Source organism: Miscanthus floridulus, chromosome 19 (assembly GCF_019320115.1).
Source record: "Miscanthus floridulus cultivar M001 chromosome 19, ASM1932011v1, whole genome shotgun sequence".
Taxonomy (NCBI): Eukaryota; Viridiplantae; Streptophyta; class Magnoliopsida; order Poales; family Poaceae; genus Miscanthus; species Miscanthus floridulus.
Window position 1 is genome coordinate 48,781,882 of NC_089598.1, and position 15,916 is coordinate 48,797,797.

The 15,916-nt window shown below is 43.6% G+C and overlaps 2 protein-coding genes across 3 annotated transcripts; one reads left to right on the forward strand and one right to left on the reverse strand.

The window, feature by feature from the left end:
• Positions 1-1,164: 1,164 nt before the first annotated feature.
• LOC136528481 (putative BPI/LBP family protein At1g04970) lies at positions 1,165-10,154 on the reverse strand. The gene is made up of 6 exons (XM_066521446.1): positions 9,676-10,154; positions 3,774-3,913; positions 2,443-2,788; positions 2,082-2,330; positions 1,738-1,863; positions 1,165-1,576 (listed from the first exon to the last, which is right to left on the reverse strand). Exons 1-6 carry the CDS (start codon positions 10,087-10,089, stop codon positions 1,382-1,384), a joined length of 1,470 nt encoding a protein of 489 aa, XP_066377543.1. The 5' UTR covers positions 10,090-10,154; the 3' UTR covers positions 1,165-1,381.
• An 855-nt stretch (positions 10,155-11,009) lies between these two features.
• On the forward strand, positions 11,010-15,679 carry LOC136528809 (mannan endo-1,4-beta-mannosidase 6-like). Of its 2 annotated transcripts, XM_066521794.1 has the most exons (6): positions 11,010-11,520; positions 12,609-12,806; positions 14,453-14,575; positions 14,666-14,877; positions 14,949-15,057; positions 15,146-15,329. In XM_066521794.1, exons 1-6 carry the CDS (start codon positions 11,152-11,154, stop codon positions 15,188-15,190), a joined length of 1,056 nt encoding a protein of 351 aa, XP_066377891.1. In that variant the 5' UTR covers positions 11,010-11,151; the 3' UTR covers positions 15,191-15,329. The 2 variants fall into 2 exon arrangements, with proteins under 2 accessions (XP_066377891.1, XP_066377890.1); XM_066521793.1 differs by having other exon boundaries at positions 14,949-15,679.
• The last annotated feature ends 237 nt before the right edge of the window (positions 15,680-15,916 follow it).

Here is a 15,916-nt window from a genome sequence, read left to right on the forward strand (position 1 = left end):
TAGGAGGCGGCGCGGTGAGGAGTGAGAGCTACGGTGGCGGCGTGTTTTTCTGGCTGCGGCGTGTAACTTTCAGTGACCAGTTACCTCCCCTCGAAAAGGCAAAAATTTTAGAAATTTCAAATGAACCACTTCAACCTTTGAAGTTTGGATATGATTTACACTGAAATACTCACCCATTCAGAAAAAATATAAGGGACTGTTTGGAACAAAGGTTTTTCATAGGAAAAATGAAGGAAACGAAAACGGAGGAAAGGAAGACGAGGAGACCGTTTGGAACGAAGGAAACGAGCGGGCCCTTTCCTCCGGAAGCCTGTAGCAACAACACGGTTTCACAGGGAAAAAAGCATCTGCTCTTACCTCTGGTTTTGTTTTCCTTCGCGCTTGCCCGAGGAAAATCAAATGAGAAGAGAGAATCGAGCAGCTAATACAGTATATATTATCATTTCATTAAGCGCTAATAATGACTATAGCATTCACAGTCTTATGATTCTTGTGCTATGTATTCCTGTGTTCCAAACGCTCATTCTTAGTTATTTCATGCGTTTTTCCTTTTCTCTGTTTTACCACTACATATTCATCCCATTCCTGTATTTTTTCCTATTCCTATGTTTTTAATTCCCGTGTTCCAAATAGGCCCTAACTATAGTATCCATGTCCGTTAAAGTAGTTCAACTTTGACCAAATTTACAGTGAATATTATTTATATTTATGTTTTTAAATCGATTTATTATAAAAGTATATTTCATAATTAATCTAAGGATATTTATCTTATATCATAAATGTATTTTTGTATAAATTTGGTCAAAATTGAAAGCACTTGGTTTTAAAACGTGAAAATTGCATTCTTTTCTAGACCGAGGGAGTACCAACTATTTTAAACAAGTTTATGTACCCTGATCTACAGTTTTAAAATTGATAGACCTGATGTTCATGACAAATTTGAGGACCGTCCACACACTTAAACTCCAATATATAGCAGGAAACTCAAACCTCACTTTCATTTCATTTAAAATATGGAGAAAATTTCCTGTCCGGTGGGTTTTTAATCGGGGGTTTTTAATGCCATCATTTTTTCCTCTTCAATTAAAATCCTCCACTTTTATAAGCTGTTCATCTTATCCAACCTCCATTCCAGAGCTGTAAAGGATTTTGTGCTGTGGGTAACTTTGATTACCTAAGATAATGTGCACAGATGTCTGAGTTCGTTTGTACATCATTCATGAATTGGTAGAATTGAATGTCAATAACATTTATAACGAGATATGATGTATTTTTACAATAATGTACACATATGTGCAAGTGTTGTACTTCAACGCTAAAATGAAATGCGCAAGGCCTGCTTTGCGGCCCACCTTGCGGCCCAGATACGCACTTCCCTGTATCACATACGTGATAAACTCGCCAAGCTGCTTGCGTTGAAGGTGACATCAGAACAAAGCGTCAGCTGCTCAGCAGAGGTTAAAACGTAGACGTCTTGGAGTGTGAAACCGTGAACCACGGGCAAGATAAATCCATTCCCAAGCCGTGAGTTCAAATAGGGCATGCATACTGTGTTCAGGAAAACACGAATCACTCCCTGAAAAGGTAACATTTTGTTATGATCAATTCAGCAAACCAAGCATGATTAGAACAAATCATTCTTTGACAACAATCTTCTGATGACTACAACAATCATGACCCTAAAAACAAGTCAAATAAACAAGAGAAAAATGCACAAAGATTGCTGAGATTGACTACCTGAATCAAAGACATATGGAAGTTCCCAATTTTACTCCACTTCAACGCAAGGGAGAAATTATCTAATCCAACTCTACCATATACTTTATTGCCTAATGCATCCACAACACCTGAAGCACTGACAATCTGCAAGAAATTATATGATTAAACACGACCGGAAGATACAATACAAATATATGGTAAATAAATAACAAAGAGATTGGTTAAAAGAATTAACAAAAAATAGGCTGAAATTAAGACGATCTTTTAAAAGTATGTATTAATGAATTTTTTTCTTTATTGTCTCTCTTGGAGCAATGGTTAAAAAACATCATATACTGATTTTATCATTTGATGGCTCTTACCACTGAGATGCATGCAACTGGAACTATCTCCTTGCCATCTACAACATCAATTACCATATCTGCGTTAATGGTAGCTTCAATTTTTTCTGATGTAATCCTTATCACCGGGGATGAGGCCATTGAAATATTTAGCAGCATATCGTCATTTGGGTAATTCCAGTATAAACGAGGAATGATAAATTTCCAATTAGCTGTGTTCAGTAGAGACTGATCAGGGACTTTGTCAACAACCCAATGCATTGAACCAGCCTGAAGCCAAAAATGTGTTCATGTAAGTTTCAGTCAATATATAATTGTAGAATGCAAATATGGAACATTCTAGAAGCAAAATGGTATCCTACATAATGTTGCTCTTTCTTACCTTAAAATGAACTTCTAATGCTGAATTCAATACATCTTCATCAAGTGAAAGCAAAAGCATTTTTGATGCACCACCACAAGCCAAAGAAAGCTGTGGATGCTTCTGCAGATTGGTTGTCTTAGCAACTGCTGAAGTAACCAACCCATTGATATCGAACTCAATTGAAGAATTGCCATAGTGTGGATCATTAATGAAAGTCATGTTGAAGGCAGCAACGTCGTCCAGACTGATGGTCCTGGGGAGACCTTGCAGAAAGGAGTCCAGTTTCCCAGCACCTTCAATGATATTTTCAGGTATTGCCTTCTCAACTGCAGCTTTAATATGATCTTCAAAAGCATTTATAAACCTTCGGACAAGTAGACAATACAACAAAGTGGATTAAGTATGAACTTTTGCTTCTTGATGTGTCCAAGCCCAACTATATAAAATCCACGGAACTCTGGTAAACTTATGGGCCTGTTTGGCAGGGCTCTGGCTCCTCTGAAAATGGCTCCGGCTCTGGATCCTCTGAAGGAGCAGCTCCTCTGGAGGAGCTGAAGCCGTTCTGGAAAACGTTTGGCAAAACGACTCCTTCGCACTAGACGACGTGAACCCACAGCAAGGAGCCGCGCGAAGCTCGTTTTTGAGACTTCTCCTGCGCAGGTAAAAAATGGCTCCGGCTCTTGACCGGCTCCCCATGCGGAGCCCTTTCCAAAATAGGCGTTTGGCACAACTCCTGCAGGAGCCGGAGCTGAAGCCCCTGCAGGAGCCCTGCCAAAGAGGCTCTATATATGTTTTCACATGCGTATGTACAAATGTGCAATACCAATATAAATAAATGACACCAATATCATCTCTTTGCAGATGACATTTAAGTGTAAGCATCCAAGGAAAGGACTCAAAACTAAACAAAAACACTCAATAGAATAGATTACCTTTACTCGATATATTACCCTCAGTTTAGTTAATATGACACATTTACTGAATTTAAAGTATAGTGAAATCAATGCGATAAATGCAAAAATAAATACAGCAAATATCATAATTTTTGTCCAGGAGCTTGAGATGTAGTGCATGCCAAGAGGCACATAAAACATGCAGATCTCACTCGAATGTAGGTAAAACCATAGAAACAACCACGTATTGCAGCAAAAGATAAGTAAAGTATTCTTTACTAAATAAGAGATCACTTTCAGAACACTAACAGTGGGGGCTTCCCCTGCTATTTTTTAGGGTCCAAAAAAAATACACTAAATACTCAATCCTCAGACATTAATACAATTTTACCTTGACACATTTTTAAAAGAAACAATGCATGAATTCATCTACAAAGTTGCAAAAGGAAAGCATACCCTTGATAAAACCAAGATGCTCCACCATCCAGGGATATCACTAGGTCCTTCACATAACAACCACACTGCGAAGCAGACAGAGCCAAACTCCCATTGTTGTTCTTTATAACCATGGTTATCCCAACTTCCATTCCTTGAACCTTATAAATATAGAAGGATAGTTTCTTCCTCTCAGTAAGCAGAATAACAGATGTCAAAACTTAAAAGGTAGAGCAGTAAGCATACTAAAACAGTGTAGCATAAGTCATAGCTAGATAAATCCTCAATAAAGAAGAAAATTATCCATCAAGAGTTGTTGCTGGAATACAAAAGAATTATTTTTTTTCCCACTGGAGGATCAAACTATTAAAGAAGTGGAATTAATGGGTAAATAAAGATTGTAATAGCCATAAATAGACTAGAACCGACAAGTTACCGATGTCCAGTAGGTACTGTGTCATCATAGACAGCCAAACTAATAGTATTCGAAAGTAACCAGCCAAATAACGACCTAGGAACAATTATACCCAGAATTGTTTTATACCATGAGTTAATGATTATTCAAATATTTGTTTACATAGTCTAACTCCGCCTATGGTGGGGCGCCTTTGGTGTCCCAGCATAGCAGGTCCCAAGCCCTGGTGAAGGAGGAGAGTTGTGTTAGGCGTGGCGAGCCAATGTAAAAACTTAGCCACTTAAATGGAGATGAAACCTGAAAGGAAATCGTTGGGGCGTAACCCTCTTAGCGACGCGCCATATCGGAACCCGGGTATGGTGTTAAATGGGCAAGGGCCGGGTCGTCACCCCCGTGACGCGCCGTGTCGTGATCTGGGCATGGTGTCAAGTAACCAAGGATCGGGTCGTCGCTTCCTTAGTGGCGCGCTACATCGGCGCCCGGGTGTAGTGAAAAATGAACAAGGGTCTTCGCATCAGAGTCGACGGGTGCGAAGGGTAAGGAAGCTAGTCGAACCAACTAGGATCCGTTTAGGTAGTTGGAATGTAGGGTCACTTACAGGTAAGTTAAGAGAATTAGTTGATACCGCGACTAGGAGACGTGTAAATATATTATGCGTTCAAGAGACTAAATGGAAGGGTCAGAAGGCGAAGGAGGTGGACAATACAGGTTTCAAGCTTTGGTACACAGGGACAGTCGCGAATAGAAATGAAGTAGGAGTTTTGATTGATAAGAGCCTCAAGAATGGTGTGGTGGGAGTGAGAAGGCAAGGAGATAAGATTATCTTAGTCAAGCTTATCATTGGTGATATGGTCTTGAACGTAATTAGTGCGTATGCCCCCCAAGTAGACCTCGACGAGAGTGCTAAGAGACAGTTCTGGGAAGACTTAGATGGCCTGGTTAGAGCTATACCTAGTAGTGAGAAGCTTTTTATAGGAGGAGATCTTAATGGGCATGTAGGTACTACAAGCGCAGGTTTCGAGGCAGTTCATGGAGGTTTTGGGTATGGTAGTAGGAATCAGGAGGGGGAGGAAGTTCTGGACTTCGCGGTAGCTTTTGACCTGATGACAGCCAACACTTTCTTTAGAAAGAGAGAATCTCATCTAGTGACCTTCAGTAGTGGACAACACTGTAGCCAGATTGACTTTGTCCTCGCAAGAAGAAAGGACAAACGAGCATGCTTGGATTGCAAGGTGATACCAGGGGAGTGTGTTGTTTCTCAACATAAGCTTTTGGTGGCAGATTTTCGTTTTCAGGTGCGTGCCCGTAGGGATAAACAAGCTAAGATTGAAAGAACAAAGTGGTGGAAACTGAAAGGGGAGACGTCAGAGGTATTTAACGAAAGGGTTATCAAAGAGGGCTCTTGGAAGGAAGAAGACGACATAAACAATATGTGGGACAAGATGGCAACCAACATTCGGAAGGTAGCCTCAGAGGTGTGTGAAGTAACCAAAGGAAGGGGACGCGAGGCTAAAGATACTTGGTGGTGGAACGAGGAAGTCCCAAGGGCTATTAAGGAGAAGAAAAAATGCTATAGACGCTTGTACCATGACAGGAGTGTGGACAACATAGAGAAGTACAAGGTGGCAAAGAAGACTGCAAAGCGAGCTGTAAGTGTGGCAAAGGGTAGAGCGTACGAGGATCTTTACCAACATTTGAGTACGAAGGAAGGAGAGAAGGACATTTATAGGATGGCTAGGGTTCGTGAGAGAAAGACACGGGACTTCAACCAAGTTAAGTGCATTAAGGATGAAAGGGAGCATCTCTTGGTAAAGGAGGATGAGATCCGACATCGATGGCAAGAGTATTTTGACAAATTGTTCAATGGTGAGAATATGGACACAACCTTTCAGTTGGATGACTCTTTTGATGACACCAATAGACGCTTTGTGCGGAGAATCCAAGAATCTGAGGTCAGAGAGGCGTTGAAAAGGATGAAAGGAGGTAAGGCGATGGGACCGGATGGTATCCCAATCGAGGTGTGGAGATGCCTCGGGGACATAGCTGTAGTATGGTTAACCAAGCTGTTCAACCATATTTTTCGATCGAACAAGATGCCTGATGAGTGGAGAAAAAGTATATTGGTACCGATCTACAAGAATAAAGGGGATATTCAAAGTTGTACAAATTACCGGGGAATTAAGTTGATGAGCCATACTATGAAGCTATGGGAGAGAGTTATCGAGCATCGCTTAAGAGCAATAACGCGGGTCTCTATGAACCAATTTGGTTTCATGCCCAGAAGGTCAACCATGAAAGCCATTTTCTTAATAAGACAAGTTATGGAGCGGTATAGAGAGAAGAAGAAGGATCTACACATGGTTTTTATTGACTTGGAGAAGGCTTATGATAAAATATCAAGGAATGTTATGTGGTGGGCTTTGGACAAACATAAATTCCCAACGAAGTACGTCGGGCTCATTAAGGACATGTACAGCAATGTTGTGACTAGAGTTCGAACAAGTGATGGAGACACGGATGACTTCCCGATAAGGATAGAACTACATCAAAGGTCAGCTTTGAGCCCTTATTTGTTTGCTTTAGTGATGGATGAGGTCACAAGGGACATACAAGGGGACATCCCTTGGTGTATGCTTTTCACGGACGATGTAGTGCTAGTTGATGAAAGCCGGACAGTAGTGAATCAGAAACTGAAGTTATGGCGGGAGACTTTGGAGTTCAAAGGTTTTAGACTTAGTAGAACTAAAACTGAGTATATGAGATGTGACTTCGGCACTACTACTCGGGAGGAGGAAGATGTTAGTTTGGAAGGTCAAGTAGTGCCTAGGAAGGATACCTTTCGATATTTAGGATCGATGCTACAGAGGGACGGGGATATTGATGAAGATGTTAGCCATAGAATCAAAGCAGGGTGGATGAAGTGGCGGCAAGCGTCTGATGTCCTATGTGACAAAAAGGTACCACAGAAGCTAAAAGGCAAGTTTTATAGGACGGCGATTAGACCTGCTATGTTGTATGGTGCAGAATGTTGGCCTACGAAAAGACGACATATTCAACAGCTAAGTGTCGCGGAAATGCGTATGTTGCGTTGGATTTGCGGTCATACAAGAAATGATCGAGTTCGGAACGATGATATACGTGAGAGATTAGGGGTAGCGCCAATTGAAGAAAAGCTTGTCCAACACCGGTTGAGATGGTTTGGACATGTGCAACGGAGACCTCCAGATACACTGGTGCGTAGTGGAATCGTAAGTCAGGATAGTAACGTGAAGAGAGGCAGAGGAAGACCGAAGTTGACTTGGGTAGAGACAATAAAAAGAGACTTGAAAGGATGGAATATACCCAAAGACTTAGCCTTAGATAGGAGTGCTTGGAAGACAGCTATTCACGTGCCTGAACCTTGATTGCTTCTGTTGGGTTTCAACTATAGCCTACCCCAACTTGTTTGGGACTTAAAAGCTTTGTTGTTGTTGTTGTTGTTTACATAGTCCATCAAATTTTTTGTTGAAGCACACAAGCATATCTAGAACTGATTGATGATTGATATCTTGAAAAAAAAATCAAATACTGGAAGATTTGCAGCATGATCCACCATTCTAACTTCAAACAGGACATGCCATGTATCAGTTGTGTTGCTGCCTTATCGGAAGACTATTCTTGACAGAAATAAGGGGAAGTACAACTTAACTAAATATGAAAACTAATGAAGATTCATGGAAGAAAGGCAACCACACTAATTTGATAGAAGCATGTAAACTAGATGATGTCATTCCTATCCAATGTACACTAATATCAACTGACGAAATGTTCTTTGCGTCCCATTAATTGGGATTGAACAAATAAAGGATCTAAGAAGATAACTGTCCTCCTAAAGCCAAAATTTAGTCAAGATGTGTTCTTAAGAGGTTCACCAGACCATTCTTAGAATTTCTTATAAAGAAACTTCATCAAGAGAGTATATCCACACGTGCTAACCCTGTATGCTCAGATTTCTATAAGAAGCAAAACTGTCCCCTCGTTGCAACAGCACAGCAAGTCAAACAATTACATATGTTTCGGGTATCGATATCAGGGATACCCAAAGCAAGCAAGTCAGCGCCCACGCTGACTTCCTCGGATGGCTCGAGGCGTATTAAAAGATCTCGCCCGACCCCAAGGCCGTGGGCCCTGTCTCGCCCGACCTCGAGGCCGCGGGCTCCGTCTCGCCCGACCCCAAGGACGCGGGCTCCGTCTCGCCCGACCCCAAGGACGCGGGTTCCGTCTCGCCCAAGGCCGCGGCTCCGTCTCGCCCGACCTCGAGGCCACGGGCTCCGTCTTGCCCGACCTCGAGGCCACGGGCTCCGCTCGCCCGACTCCTTGGGTGCGGGCTCCGTCTCGCCCGACCCCAAGGACGCGGTTTCCATCTCGCCCAAGGTCGCTGGCTCCGTCTCGCCTGACCTCGAGGACACGGGTTCCGTCTCGTTCGACGAGGACCGATACCGCCTCCAACCACTCCAGGTCCAAGCATATGGGCCTAGGTCAAAACTCTGACGCCAGGGAAGAGGCTGGCACGTCTCGATGTAACCCGTGGCCATGACGGTCCATACCTAGGGATTCACATCAAGAACAGTGTCGGGCGTGCCAGTGCTGTTCTGCCTAATCCTCGTACGGACGAGGACAGGTGCGTCAGTTCACCACGACGTCCGCCGGAACGGAGTGGAACGCCATGACCGGCAGATGACGCCTGCGCATAGCGCTAGTGACGAACAGGGCCGCGACATGGAGCCGTCCCTGTTGACATCTACAGGATCGGCGGGACCCGCATTAAGGAGAAGAAGGACCCGGCAACCCTGGAAGCCTTCTTCTCTCTCGTTCTTCTCCTTTTCCTCCTCTGTAACCCGCGCTTTCCCTTCGCCTATAAAAGGGGAAGCAGGGCGCCCATGAAAAAGGAGAGATCTAGACACTAGAGCACGACACGAGCACACGGCTGAGCGGCAAGCGAGCTCTCAGCACCCGTTCACTCGTTCCACCAGAGACTTGGGATCCTCTCCCTCTCTCGCCTGTTTGTAACCCCTACTGCAAGTGCCGGTAACACAAGCAGCAGTGAACTGGATGTAGGGACGTTCCGCTCGAACCAGTATAAACCCTTGTGTCCTCCGAGCACACCATCCGAGCCAGACGCGCAAATACAAATTTACTCGTCGGTGGTCCGAAAACACCGACAATATGTAAATATAACTTTTATCTAAAAAAGCATATGTAAATATAACTATATAAGGTAACCTCGATTCCAAGCGAAGAATAGGACAGGGGTGAAACTGATTTGTATTTGGTGGCAGTTTGGGTAAATAATGTGACATATGGGGTAGGACGGTGGTGATAGTAGGCATACGCATACCAACACAGCCAACTATACAACGTTTGAAGTAGTAGAACTACGGGTATACAACACCAAATCTAAGTACAATTTCACATAAAAATCTAGAACAATCAGCAACAGCTATGGACACCCCACCCCCTCCCAATTACCAGGATCGAGGCGGTTCCGCTGTCGGCGATCTCTATGGGAAACAACCACGAATCGTAGCAGTAGCTCCAGTGCATACTGATGTTGGCAGTGATGCCGGAGGCGACGACGAGAAGGCCCGAGTCCCCGGGGAAGATAGTGGAGTTGTCCCCGACGTCTAGGTGGAAGAGCGTGATGTTGGAGGCGGCGACGCGGACGCCGCCGAGGAAGGGCACGCGGACGGCCTTCTCCACCCCAGGGAGGCGCAGCGGGGTCAGCGACCGCACGGCCTCGCCGATAAGCACGTCCTTGGCGAAGGCCAGGCCCTTCTCCGCGACCGCGACGGAGACGTGCGCCTCGTCGGCGCCGCTGCCGGACGCCGCCGCGGCGGCGGTGAGGAGGAGGAGGAGGAGGTGAAGGGGACAGAGACAAGCCATGGCTGATTTGGGGTGGACGCCTGGACGGTGGAAGCGTAGAAGGAAGGTGTAGTAGTGATTGAGTCGAGAGGACGGCTTGTTAAACTTCCGGTTGTACTAGCAAACTTCCTTATTATTTGTGAACTACTTTATTATTTGTGAAGCTTGTGCATGCAATTAATGTGCCACAAATGTTATCTTAGTATTTAAAATCTGCTAAATATTTATTTGCAGCCTTCATTTGTAAAAAACCCATGTTTTACCTCAATTATGTTTATGATATTATCACTAATCTCTTCCTAATTCACATCCAGGACATTAATACTTTTTTTAGGGCCAGTTTGGTTGCCGAAATTTTTGGCAAAACGACACTGTAGCGTTTTCGTTGTTATTTGACAATTAGTGTCCAATCATAGTTTAATTAGGTTTAAAAGATTCGTCTCGTGGATTTCGTCTAAACTGTGTAATTAGTTTTATTTTTTATTTATATTTAATGCTTCATGCATGCGTCCAAAGATTCGATGTAACAGAGAATCTTGAAAAATTTGGCATTTTGGGAGGAAACTAAACAAAGCCTTATTTGACACCATACAGTTCTGATGTAAAAAGTGGCATATGAGTTATTTTGGTGGCCACAACATCCTCGGTAGAGGAATTTGATGGTTAGTGAAGGAAATAGGCGGTAGTGTTATTTATTTAGGGAGGAAAATTCATTTAGATGCTAATAAGAAATTCCGATTTCGAGAATGTCTTAGAAGGAGGATTTTTTTTTGGCTCCATAGTAAATTCTCTCAAAACAAACGATTGGAGCTCCAGCCGCCCACGGATCGATCCGGATCGTCCGTCAGCTGCCCGGACGGAGCCCAGAACAGTCCCTGCGCGCCGGCGTCCGCGTGATAGCGTCACCGACGCCTCCGAAGCTGTGAGCAGCTCAGCTAGTCGACTCGTTTCGCTTCCTCCAGTGCCTGAGGCGGCCGCAACGCAAAGGGCCCCCGGAACCACGCGAAAACGCGGCCAAAACACAGCGAAAATCCCGACATCCAACTGCGCCGCGTGGGCGGCGGCGGCGGCGGCGGCCGACCAATGTGGAGGGGGACGCGCATGCACAGCCTCCTGGGCGTCCTGCTCCTCCTGGCCCTGGCCTACCTGAGCTGGCTCCCGGGCCGCGGCCCCGGTGGGTTCAAGCTCCCCATGCCGTGGCTGCAGCCGCCGATGTCCTTCGTGGGCCGCGCCGGCACCCACTTCGTCGACGCCGTCACGGGCGCGCCGATCTACGTCAACGGCTGGAACTCGTACTGGCTCCTCTCGGCCCGGTCCCCCGCGTTGTCCGCCGAGATGCTGCGCCGCGGCCGCCGCATGGGGCTGACGGTCTGCCGCACATGGGCGTTCAGCGACGGTGGCCCCGGCGCGCTGCAGATCTCCCCAGGCCGGTTCAGCGAGCCTGTCTTCCAGGTCCGGATTGCTCCGTCTTCATTCCCTTCTCTTTCCCTCTACAAAAGCTATTGGGACGGCGGACGGCGCAATTTGTTTTTGACTGTCAGTTAGAGTAGAACCGGTTCCGCCTTCTGAATCTAACTAACGATTGTCCTGTAATGATTCTCCTGCGCCAAAAGCATACCATACGTTACGTCGAAATGTAACTAACAAACAGCCAAACAGGTGCGTGTGTAAGCACGTGGATGATGCCACTCGATGGGCTTATTAGTTATGACACCATGAGAACATTGTGACTTACCGGAATGCTTTAGTATCATGATCATGACACGCATAAGCTGATTGGAGTAACCTTGTTTGATAACCTATCTTACAAATTCAATCGGTTACTAACAAACCAGATAACAGTTACATCCATTGGACTACAATGTTTTTGGTGATTGTACGAATCTTATTGGCATAATTTTGTGCGACGAAAAGAACCTCAACAAATTTGAAGAAAAGCACCTAATACGTTTAACAGGTCCAAGTAGTTTGAATCGCTTCTGAATGTGCACTATCCCAATCTGTAATGTTCTTATTAATTTTTGTAAGCTTCAACATTCCTGTCCTTTGACAATCTCAACAACTATGCTATGCACCAAAGAGGAAAAAGGGTAAACATTAGTTAATGAAGTTGATATTTCAGTCACTGGATATCTTTGCATATTATTATTTTACTAGGGTAAATGATGCAAATATAGTTATATACAATAAATGGTCTCTTAATAATGTTAAATAATTAAATGACAATTTCCAACAATTGGTGACTGTTTAAATCGATGGATTAATAATTACAGGACTTGAGCAATATCACTAGCTTACTTACAGTCATTTGAGGAAACAACCAGTTTATATTTCCTTGGTTAAGAATGAGTTGAAGTTTCAAATGCTTGCACAATGGGGGTAGAATATCAACTATATTTAGGAGCTTTTTGAAGTACAATTTGTTTACTTCCTGGCTAGCTACAATTTCTAGACTTTGTCCCTTTCTCAAATGTTTGTACTTCTTTTTGACTGGCTTTAGGCATCTGTGAAGTGTATAGTTTTTATTTTTATTTTTGTAGATGCTTGATTATGTGATATATGAGGCCCGAAGAAATCATGTTAGATTGATTCTATGCCTTGTCAACAATCTTGATAACTTTGGAGGGAAGGCTCAGTATGTTCAGTGGGCACAAGCAGCTGGTGCTAATGTGACAAATTCTACGGATTCCTTTTTCTCTCACCCAACTATTAAAGGTTACTACATGGAGTATGTAAAGGTAATCGTCATGTATTAAACATATTTTTTTTTCATTTTTTTATTGTGCTACCATGCTTATATTAGTTTTATATTCACTGTATTTTTTGTCGGTTACTTTATTAATGGGCTTTTGCAATATAACAAATTTTAACCAAAACATGTTTGCACAATATGTCAATATTAAGAATTTAAGATGATATTATCAGAGTGACACTTACTGCAATGAGTCGTAGTTTCTATTGTCTGATACTGATTTTTGCTGCAAGTCATGATTCTTATCGTAGTGGCAGCAACAGGATTAAATATCAAATAAATGTGTTTCATATGAGAATAGTGTTGCTCTGGGTAAAGAAATACAAAGTATTGACACTCTCAACTCGATAGCTTATTAGATGAGTGCATCTGACTTACCATTTCAACATTGGTTTAGGGCACCCTCAACAGTATGAGATAATGAATAGCTTTAAGATAACTTCTCTAATGGTACTAACTTGTATCACATAGCTCTAATATGAATAGCGCCACATAAGAGTGGATTTTTCGCATCCCCTTGTGGCCGCATGGCCTATCTGGGCCGGGGGGGGGGGGGGGGGGGGGGGGGGGGGGGGTTGGAGGCACGATCGTGCACGATGCCATTGGGGGCCAGGCGGGAGCCTTTCGCCACGCGTGCTGGGGTCTGGGCCGGGCGGGGAGGCCGCCGCCGCGCACTGGAGACGAGGGCGGCGAAGGCTGGGGTCGGCGAGCGGAGGCCAGGGCCGGCGGTCAGGTGCTGCGAAGGCCGGGGCAACGCCAGAGCTGCAGCTACCGGGGTGGGGCGTGGCGTCGTCTTGGGAGGCCATGGGCGGCCGTGCTATCGACGCCGTCAGTAGAGGAGAGAGAGAGAAGAGATGCTTGAAGATTCGTGTTGCAGAGGAGAACGATGGCTGAGATAGCCTGTGCGGCCACATATACATGCGGTCTTGCTTTTCCGAGCCCCACATGAGAATCTCACATGATCTTGAAGTGTGCGCATGAGACTAGCTCTTGATCAAGAGATAACTTTTCTTCTCTTCTATTAAAATATGAAATAATATGCTTAGAGCTAGCTCATAAATCACCGTTGGAGGTGCCCTTAGTGGATCCTGAGTTGTGGCCTGCATTAAAATGTTTGCTGTGATGGTTGTGTCTATGCAGTGAACAGCATAGAGGGTGCAATTATACTAAATATGCCAATATAGCTTCTGTACTCCTATTTTCTTACCCATCTAGCCATTGAACTTAATTATGCAAGACCAGTGTTATGAAATGTCCATATTAATGAATTACTACCCCTTGACGCACACATGTTTGATCCTCTTCTTTAAATAAAGATCATTCAGGCTAACACATTGAAACTTTATACTTGTTTTATTAACCTTTTGCCATACCGTCATGTTTGGCATGTTGTGTTCTAGTGTTGCTTTACGATGTCCACTGTAAAAAACACTTTTTCGCTTCATTGTCTATTTAAGAAGATTGTTGCTTTATGCTATCCACTGTAAAAAAACACTTTTTCGCTTCAGTGCCTATTTAAGAAGATTGTATTTTCTCCAATCTAACCTGTTGAGATAGCTTTTAGCCGTTTCACTATTTCTGGCAAAGAAATCCCATTATTTCATCTCAAAGCTACATTATTGTTATTGACAGGCAATATTAACCAGAAGAAACTCTTACAGTGGAATCAAATATTGTGATGAACCTGCTATATTTGCTTGGGAACTCATGAATGAGCCTAGATGTGTATCTAATTCATCGGGTCCTCATATTCAGGTAGCGTACTATTTGAAAACACCCTTTGCTTATAAAGTGGGCATATGAAATCATTAATTCCTTATAATTAAACCTGGAGTTAATTTGCAGGCTTGGATAGAAGAAATGGCTGCATATATTAAGAGTTTGGACACAAAGCATCTCATTACAGTTGGTATTGAAGGATTTTATGGCCCTGGGAGAGGTGAGAGGCTGGGTGTAAATCCTGGAGACTGGGCAGCTTCACTCTGCTCTGACTTCATACAGAACTCAGCTGTCAAAGATATTGATTTTGCCTCGGTTCATGCTTATCCTGATAGCTGGTCTGTATCATTCCATTTTCTGTACTGAATAATTTTAATTGTACCATGTCATTGATGCATCTTTTTTCCAGGCTACCAAAGGCAAGTATGGAAGAAAAAGTCAAGTACCTTTCTGTCTGGGTTGATTCACACTTGAATGACAGTGAATACGTCTTGAGAAAGCCTGTCCTGTTTTCTGAAGTAGGTTACCTCCAACATGCAGAAGCTAACAGCACAGTTGATAGAGACACTCTTCTAAAAGTTGTTTATGATAAACTATACAATTCAGCAAAAAAGCTGCAGGCAGGAGGTGGCGCTCTTATTTGGCAGTTGATGGTTGAAGGCACGCAGATGTACCATGATAACTTTTCCATGGTGGCACGGGATCGTCCCTCAACATATAATCTGATAAAGGAGCAGTCATGCCGACTGCAAAGTCTATATGGAAAAGAGGGAGACCCTAGTTGGCAATGCTCATTACCACCTTAGGGTTTTCTACTATTGATATCGAAACATTCCACTTCATCAGACACAAACTGGATTGCTGAACCAACAGCAAGGGTATGCTATTGGAGGTAAAGATGAAGATTAGGCAAATGGTCAACAGACATCTCTGTAGTAAATAGCTTGTTTATAGAATCATTGCTGAAGAGCTAGACTGCCAGTGGAGAATCCACTTTTGAAAACAAAACATGCATTCTGTCACATGATGTACATTGGACGGTTAATATGACCTAGAGGTCAAAATGAAAGGAGCACCAATACAAGTTATGGCATCGAATGCTGCATGTGCGAAAACCTCATATCTGTACCAAATGTGCATTAAAAAATGCTAAAATACATTATGTGTTTGTTATGGTGACCATTAAATCAAATGTTTGCATGTGTATGTGTTTCAGGCCAGTGGCCACACGCATCTGTGCGCATGAACGTCCACTGAAGCAAATGCCTGCGGCACAGAACGCAAGCTTATCACCGCTCTACTCAGGTAGAAGTAGAACCGTAGACTGTTCCTTTTCTTTAGAACATATTTCCCATAAACAACTGAAATGTTTTTTTG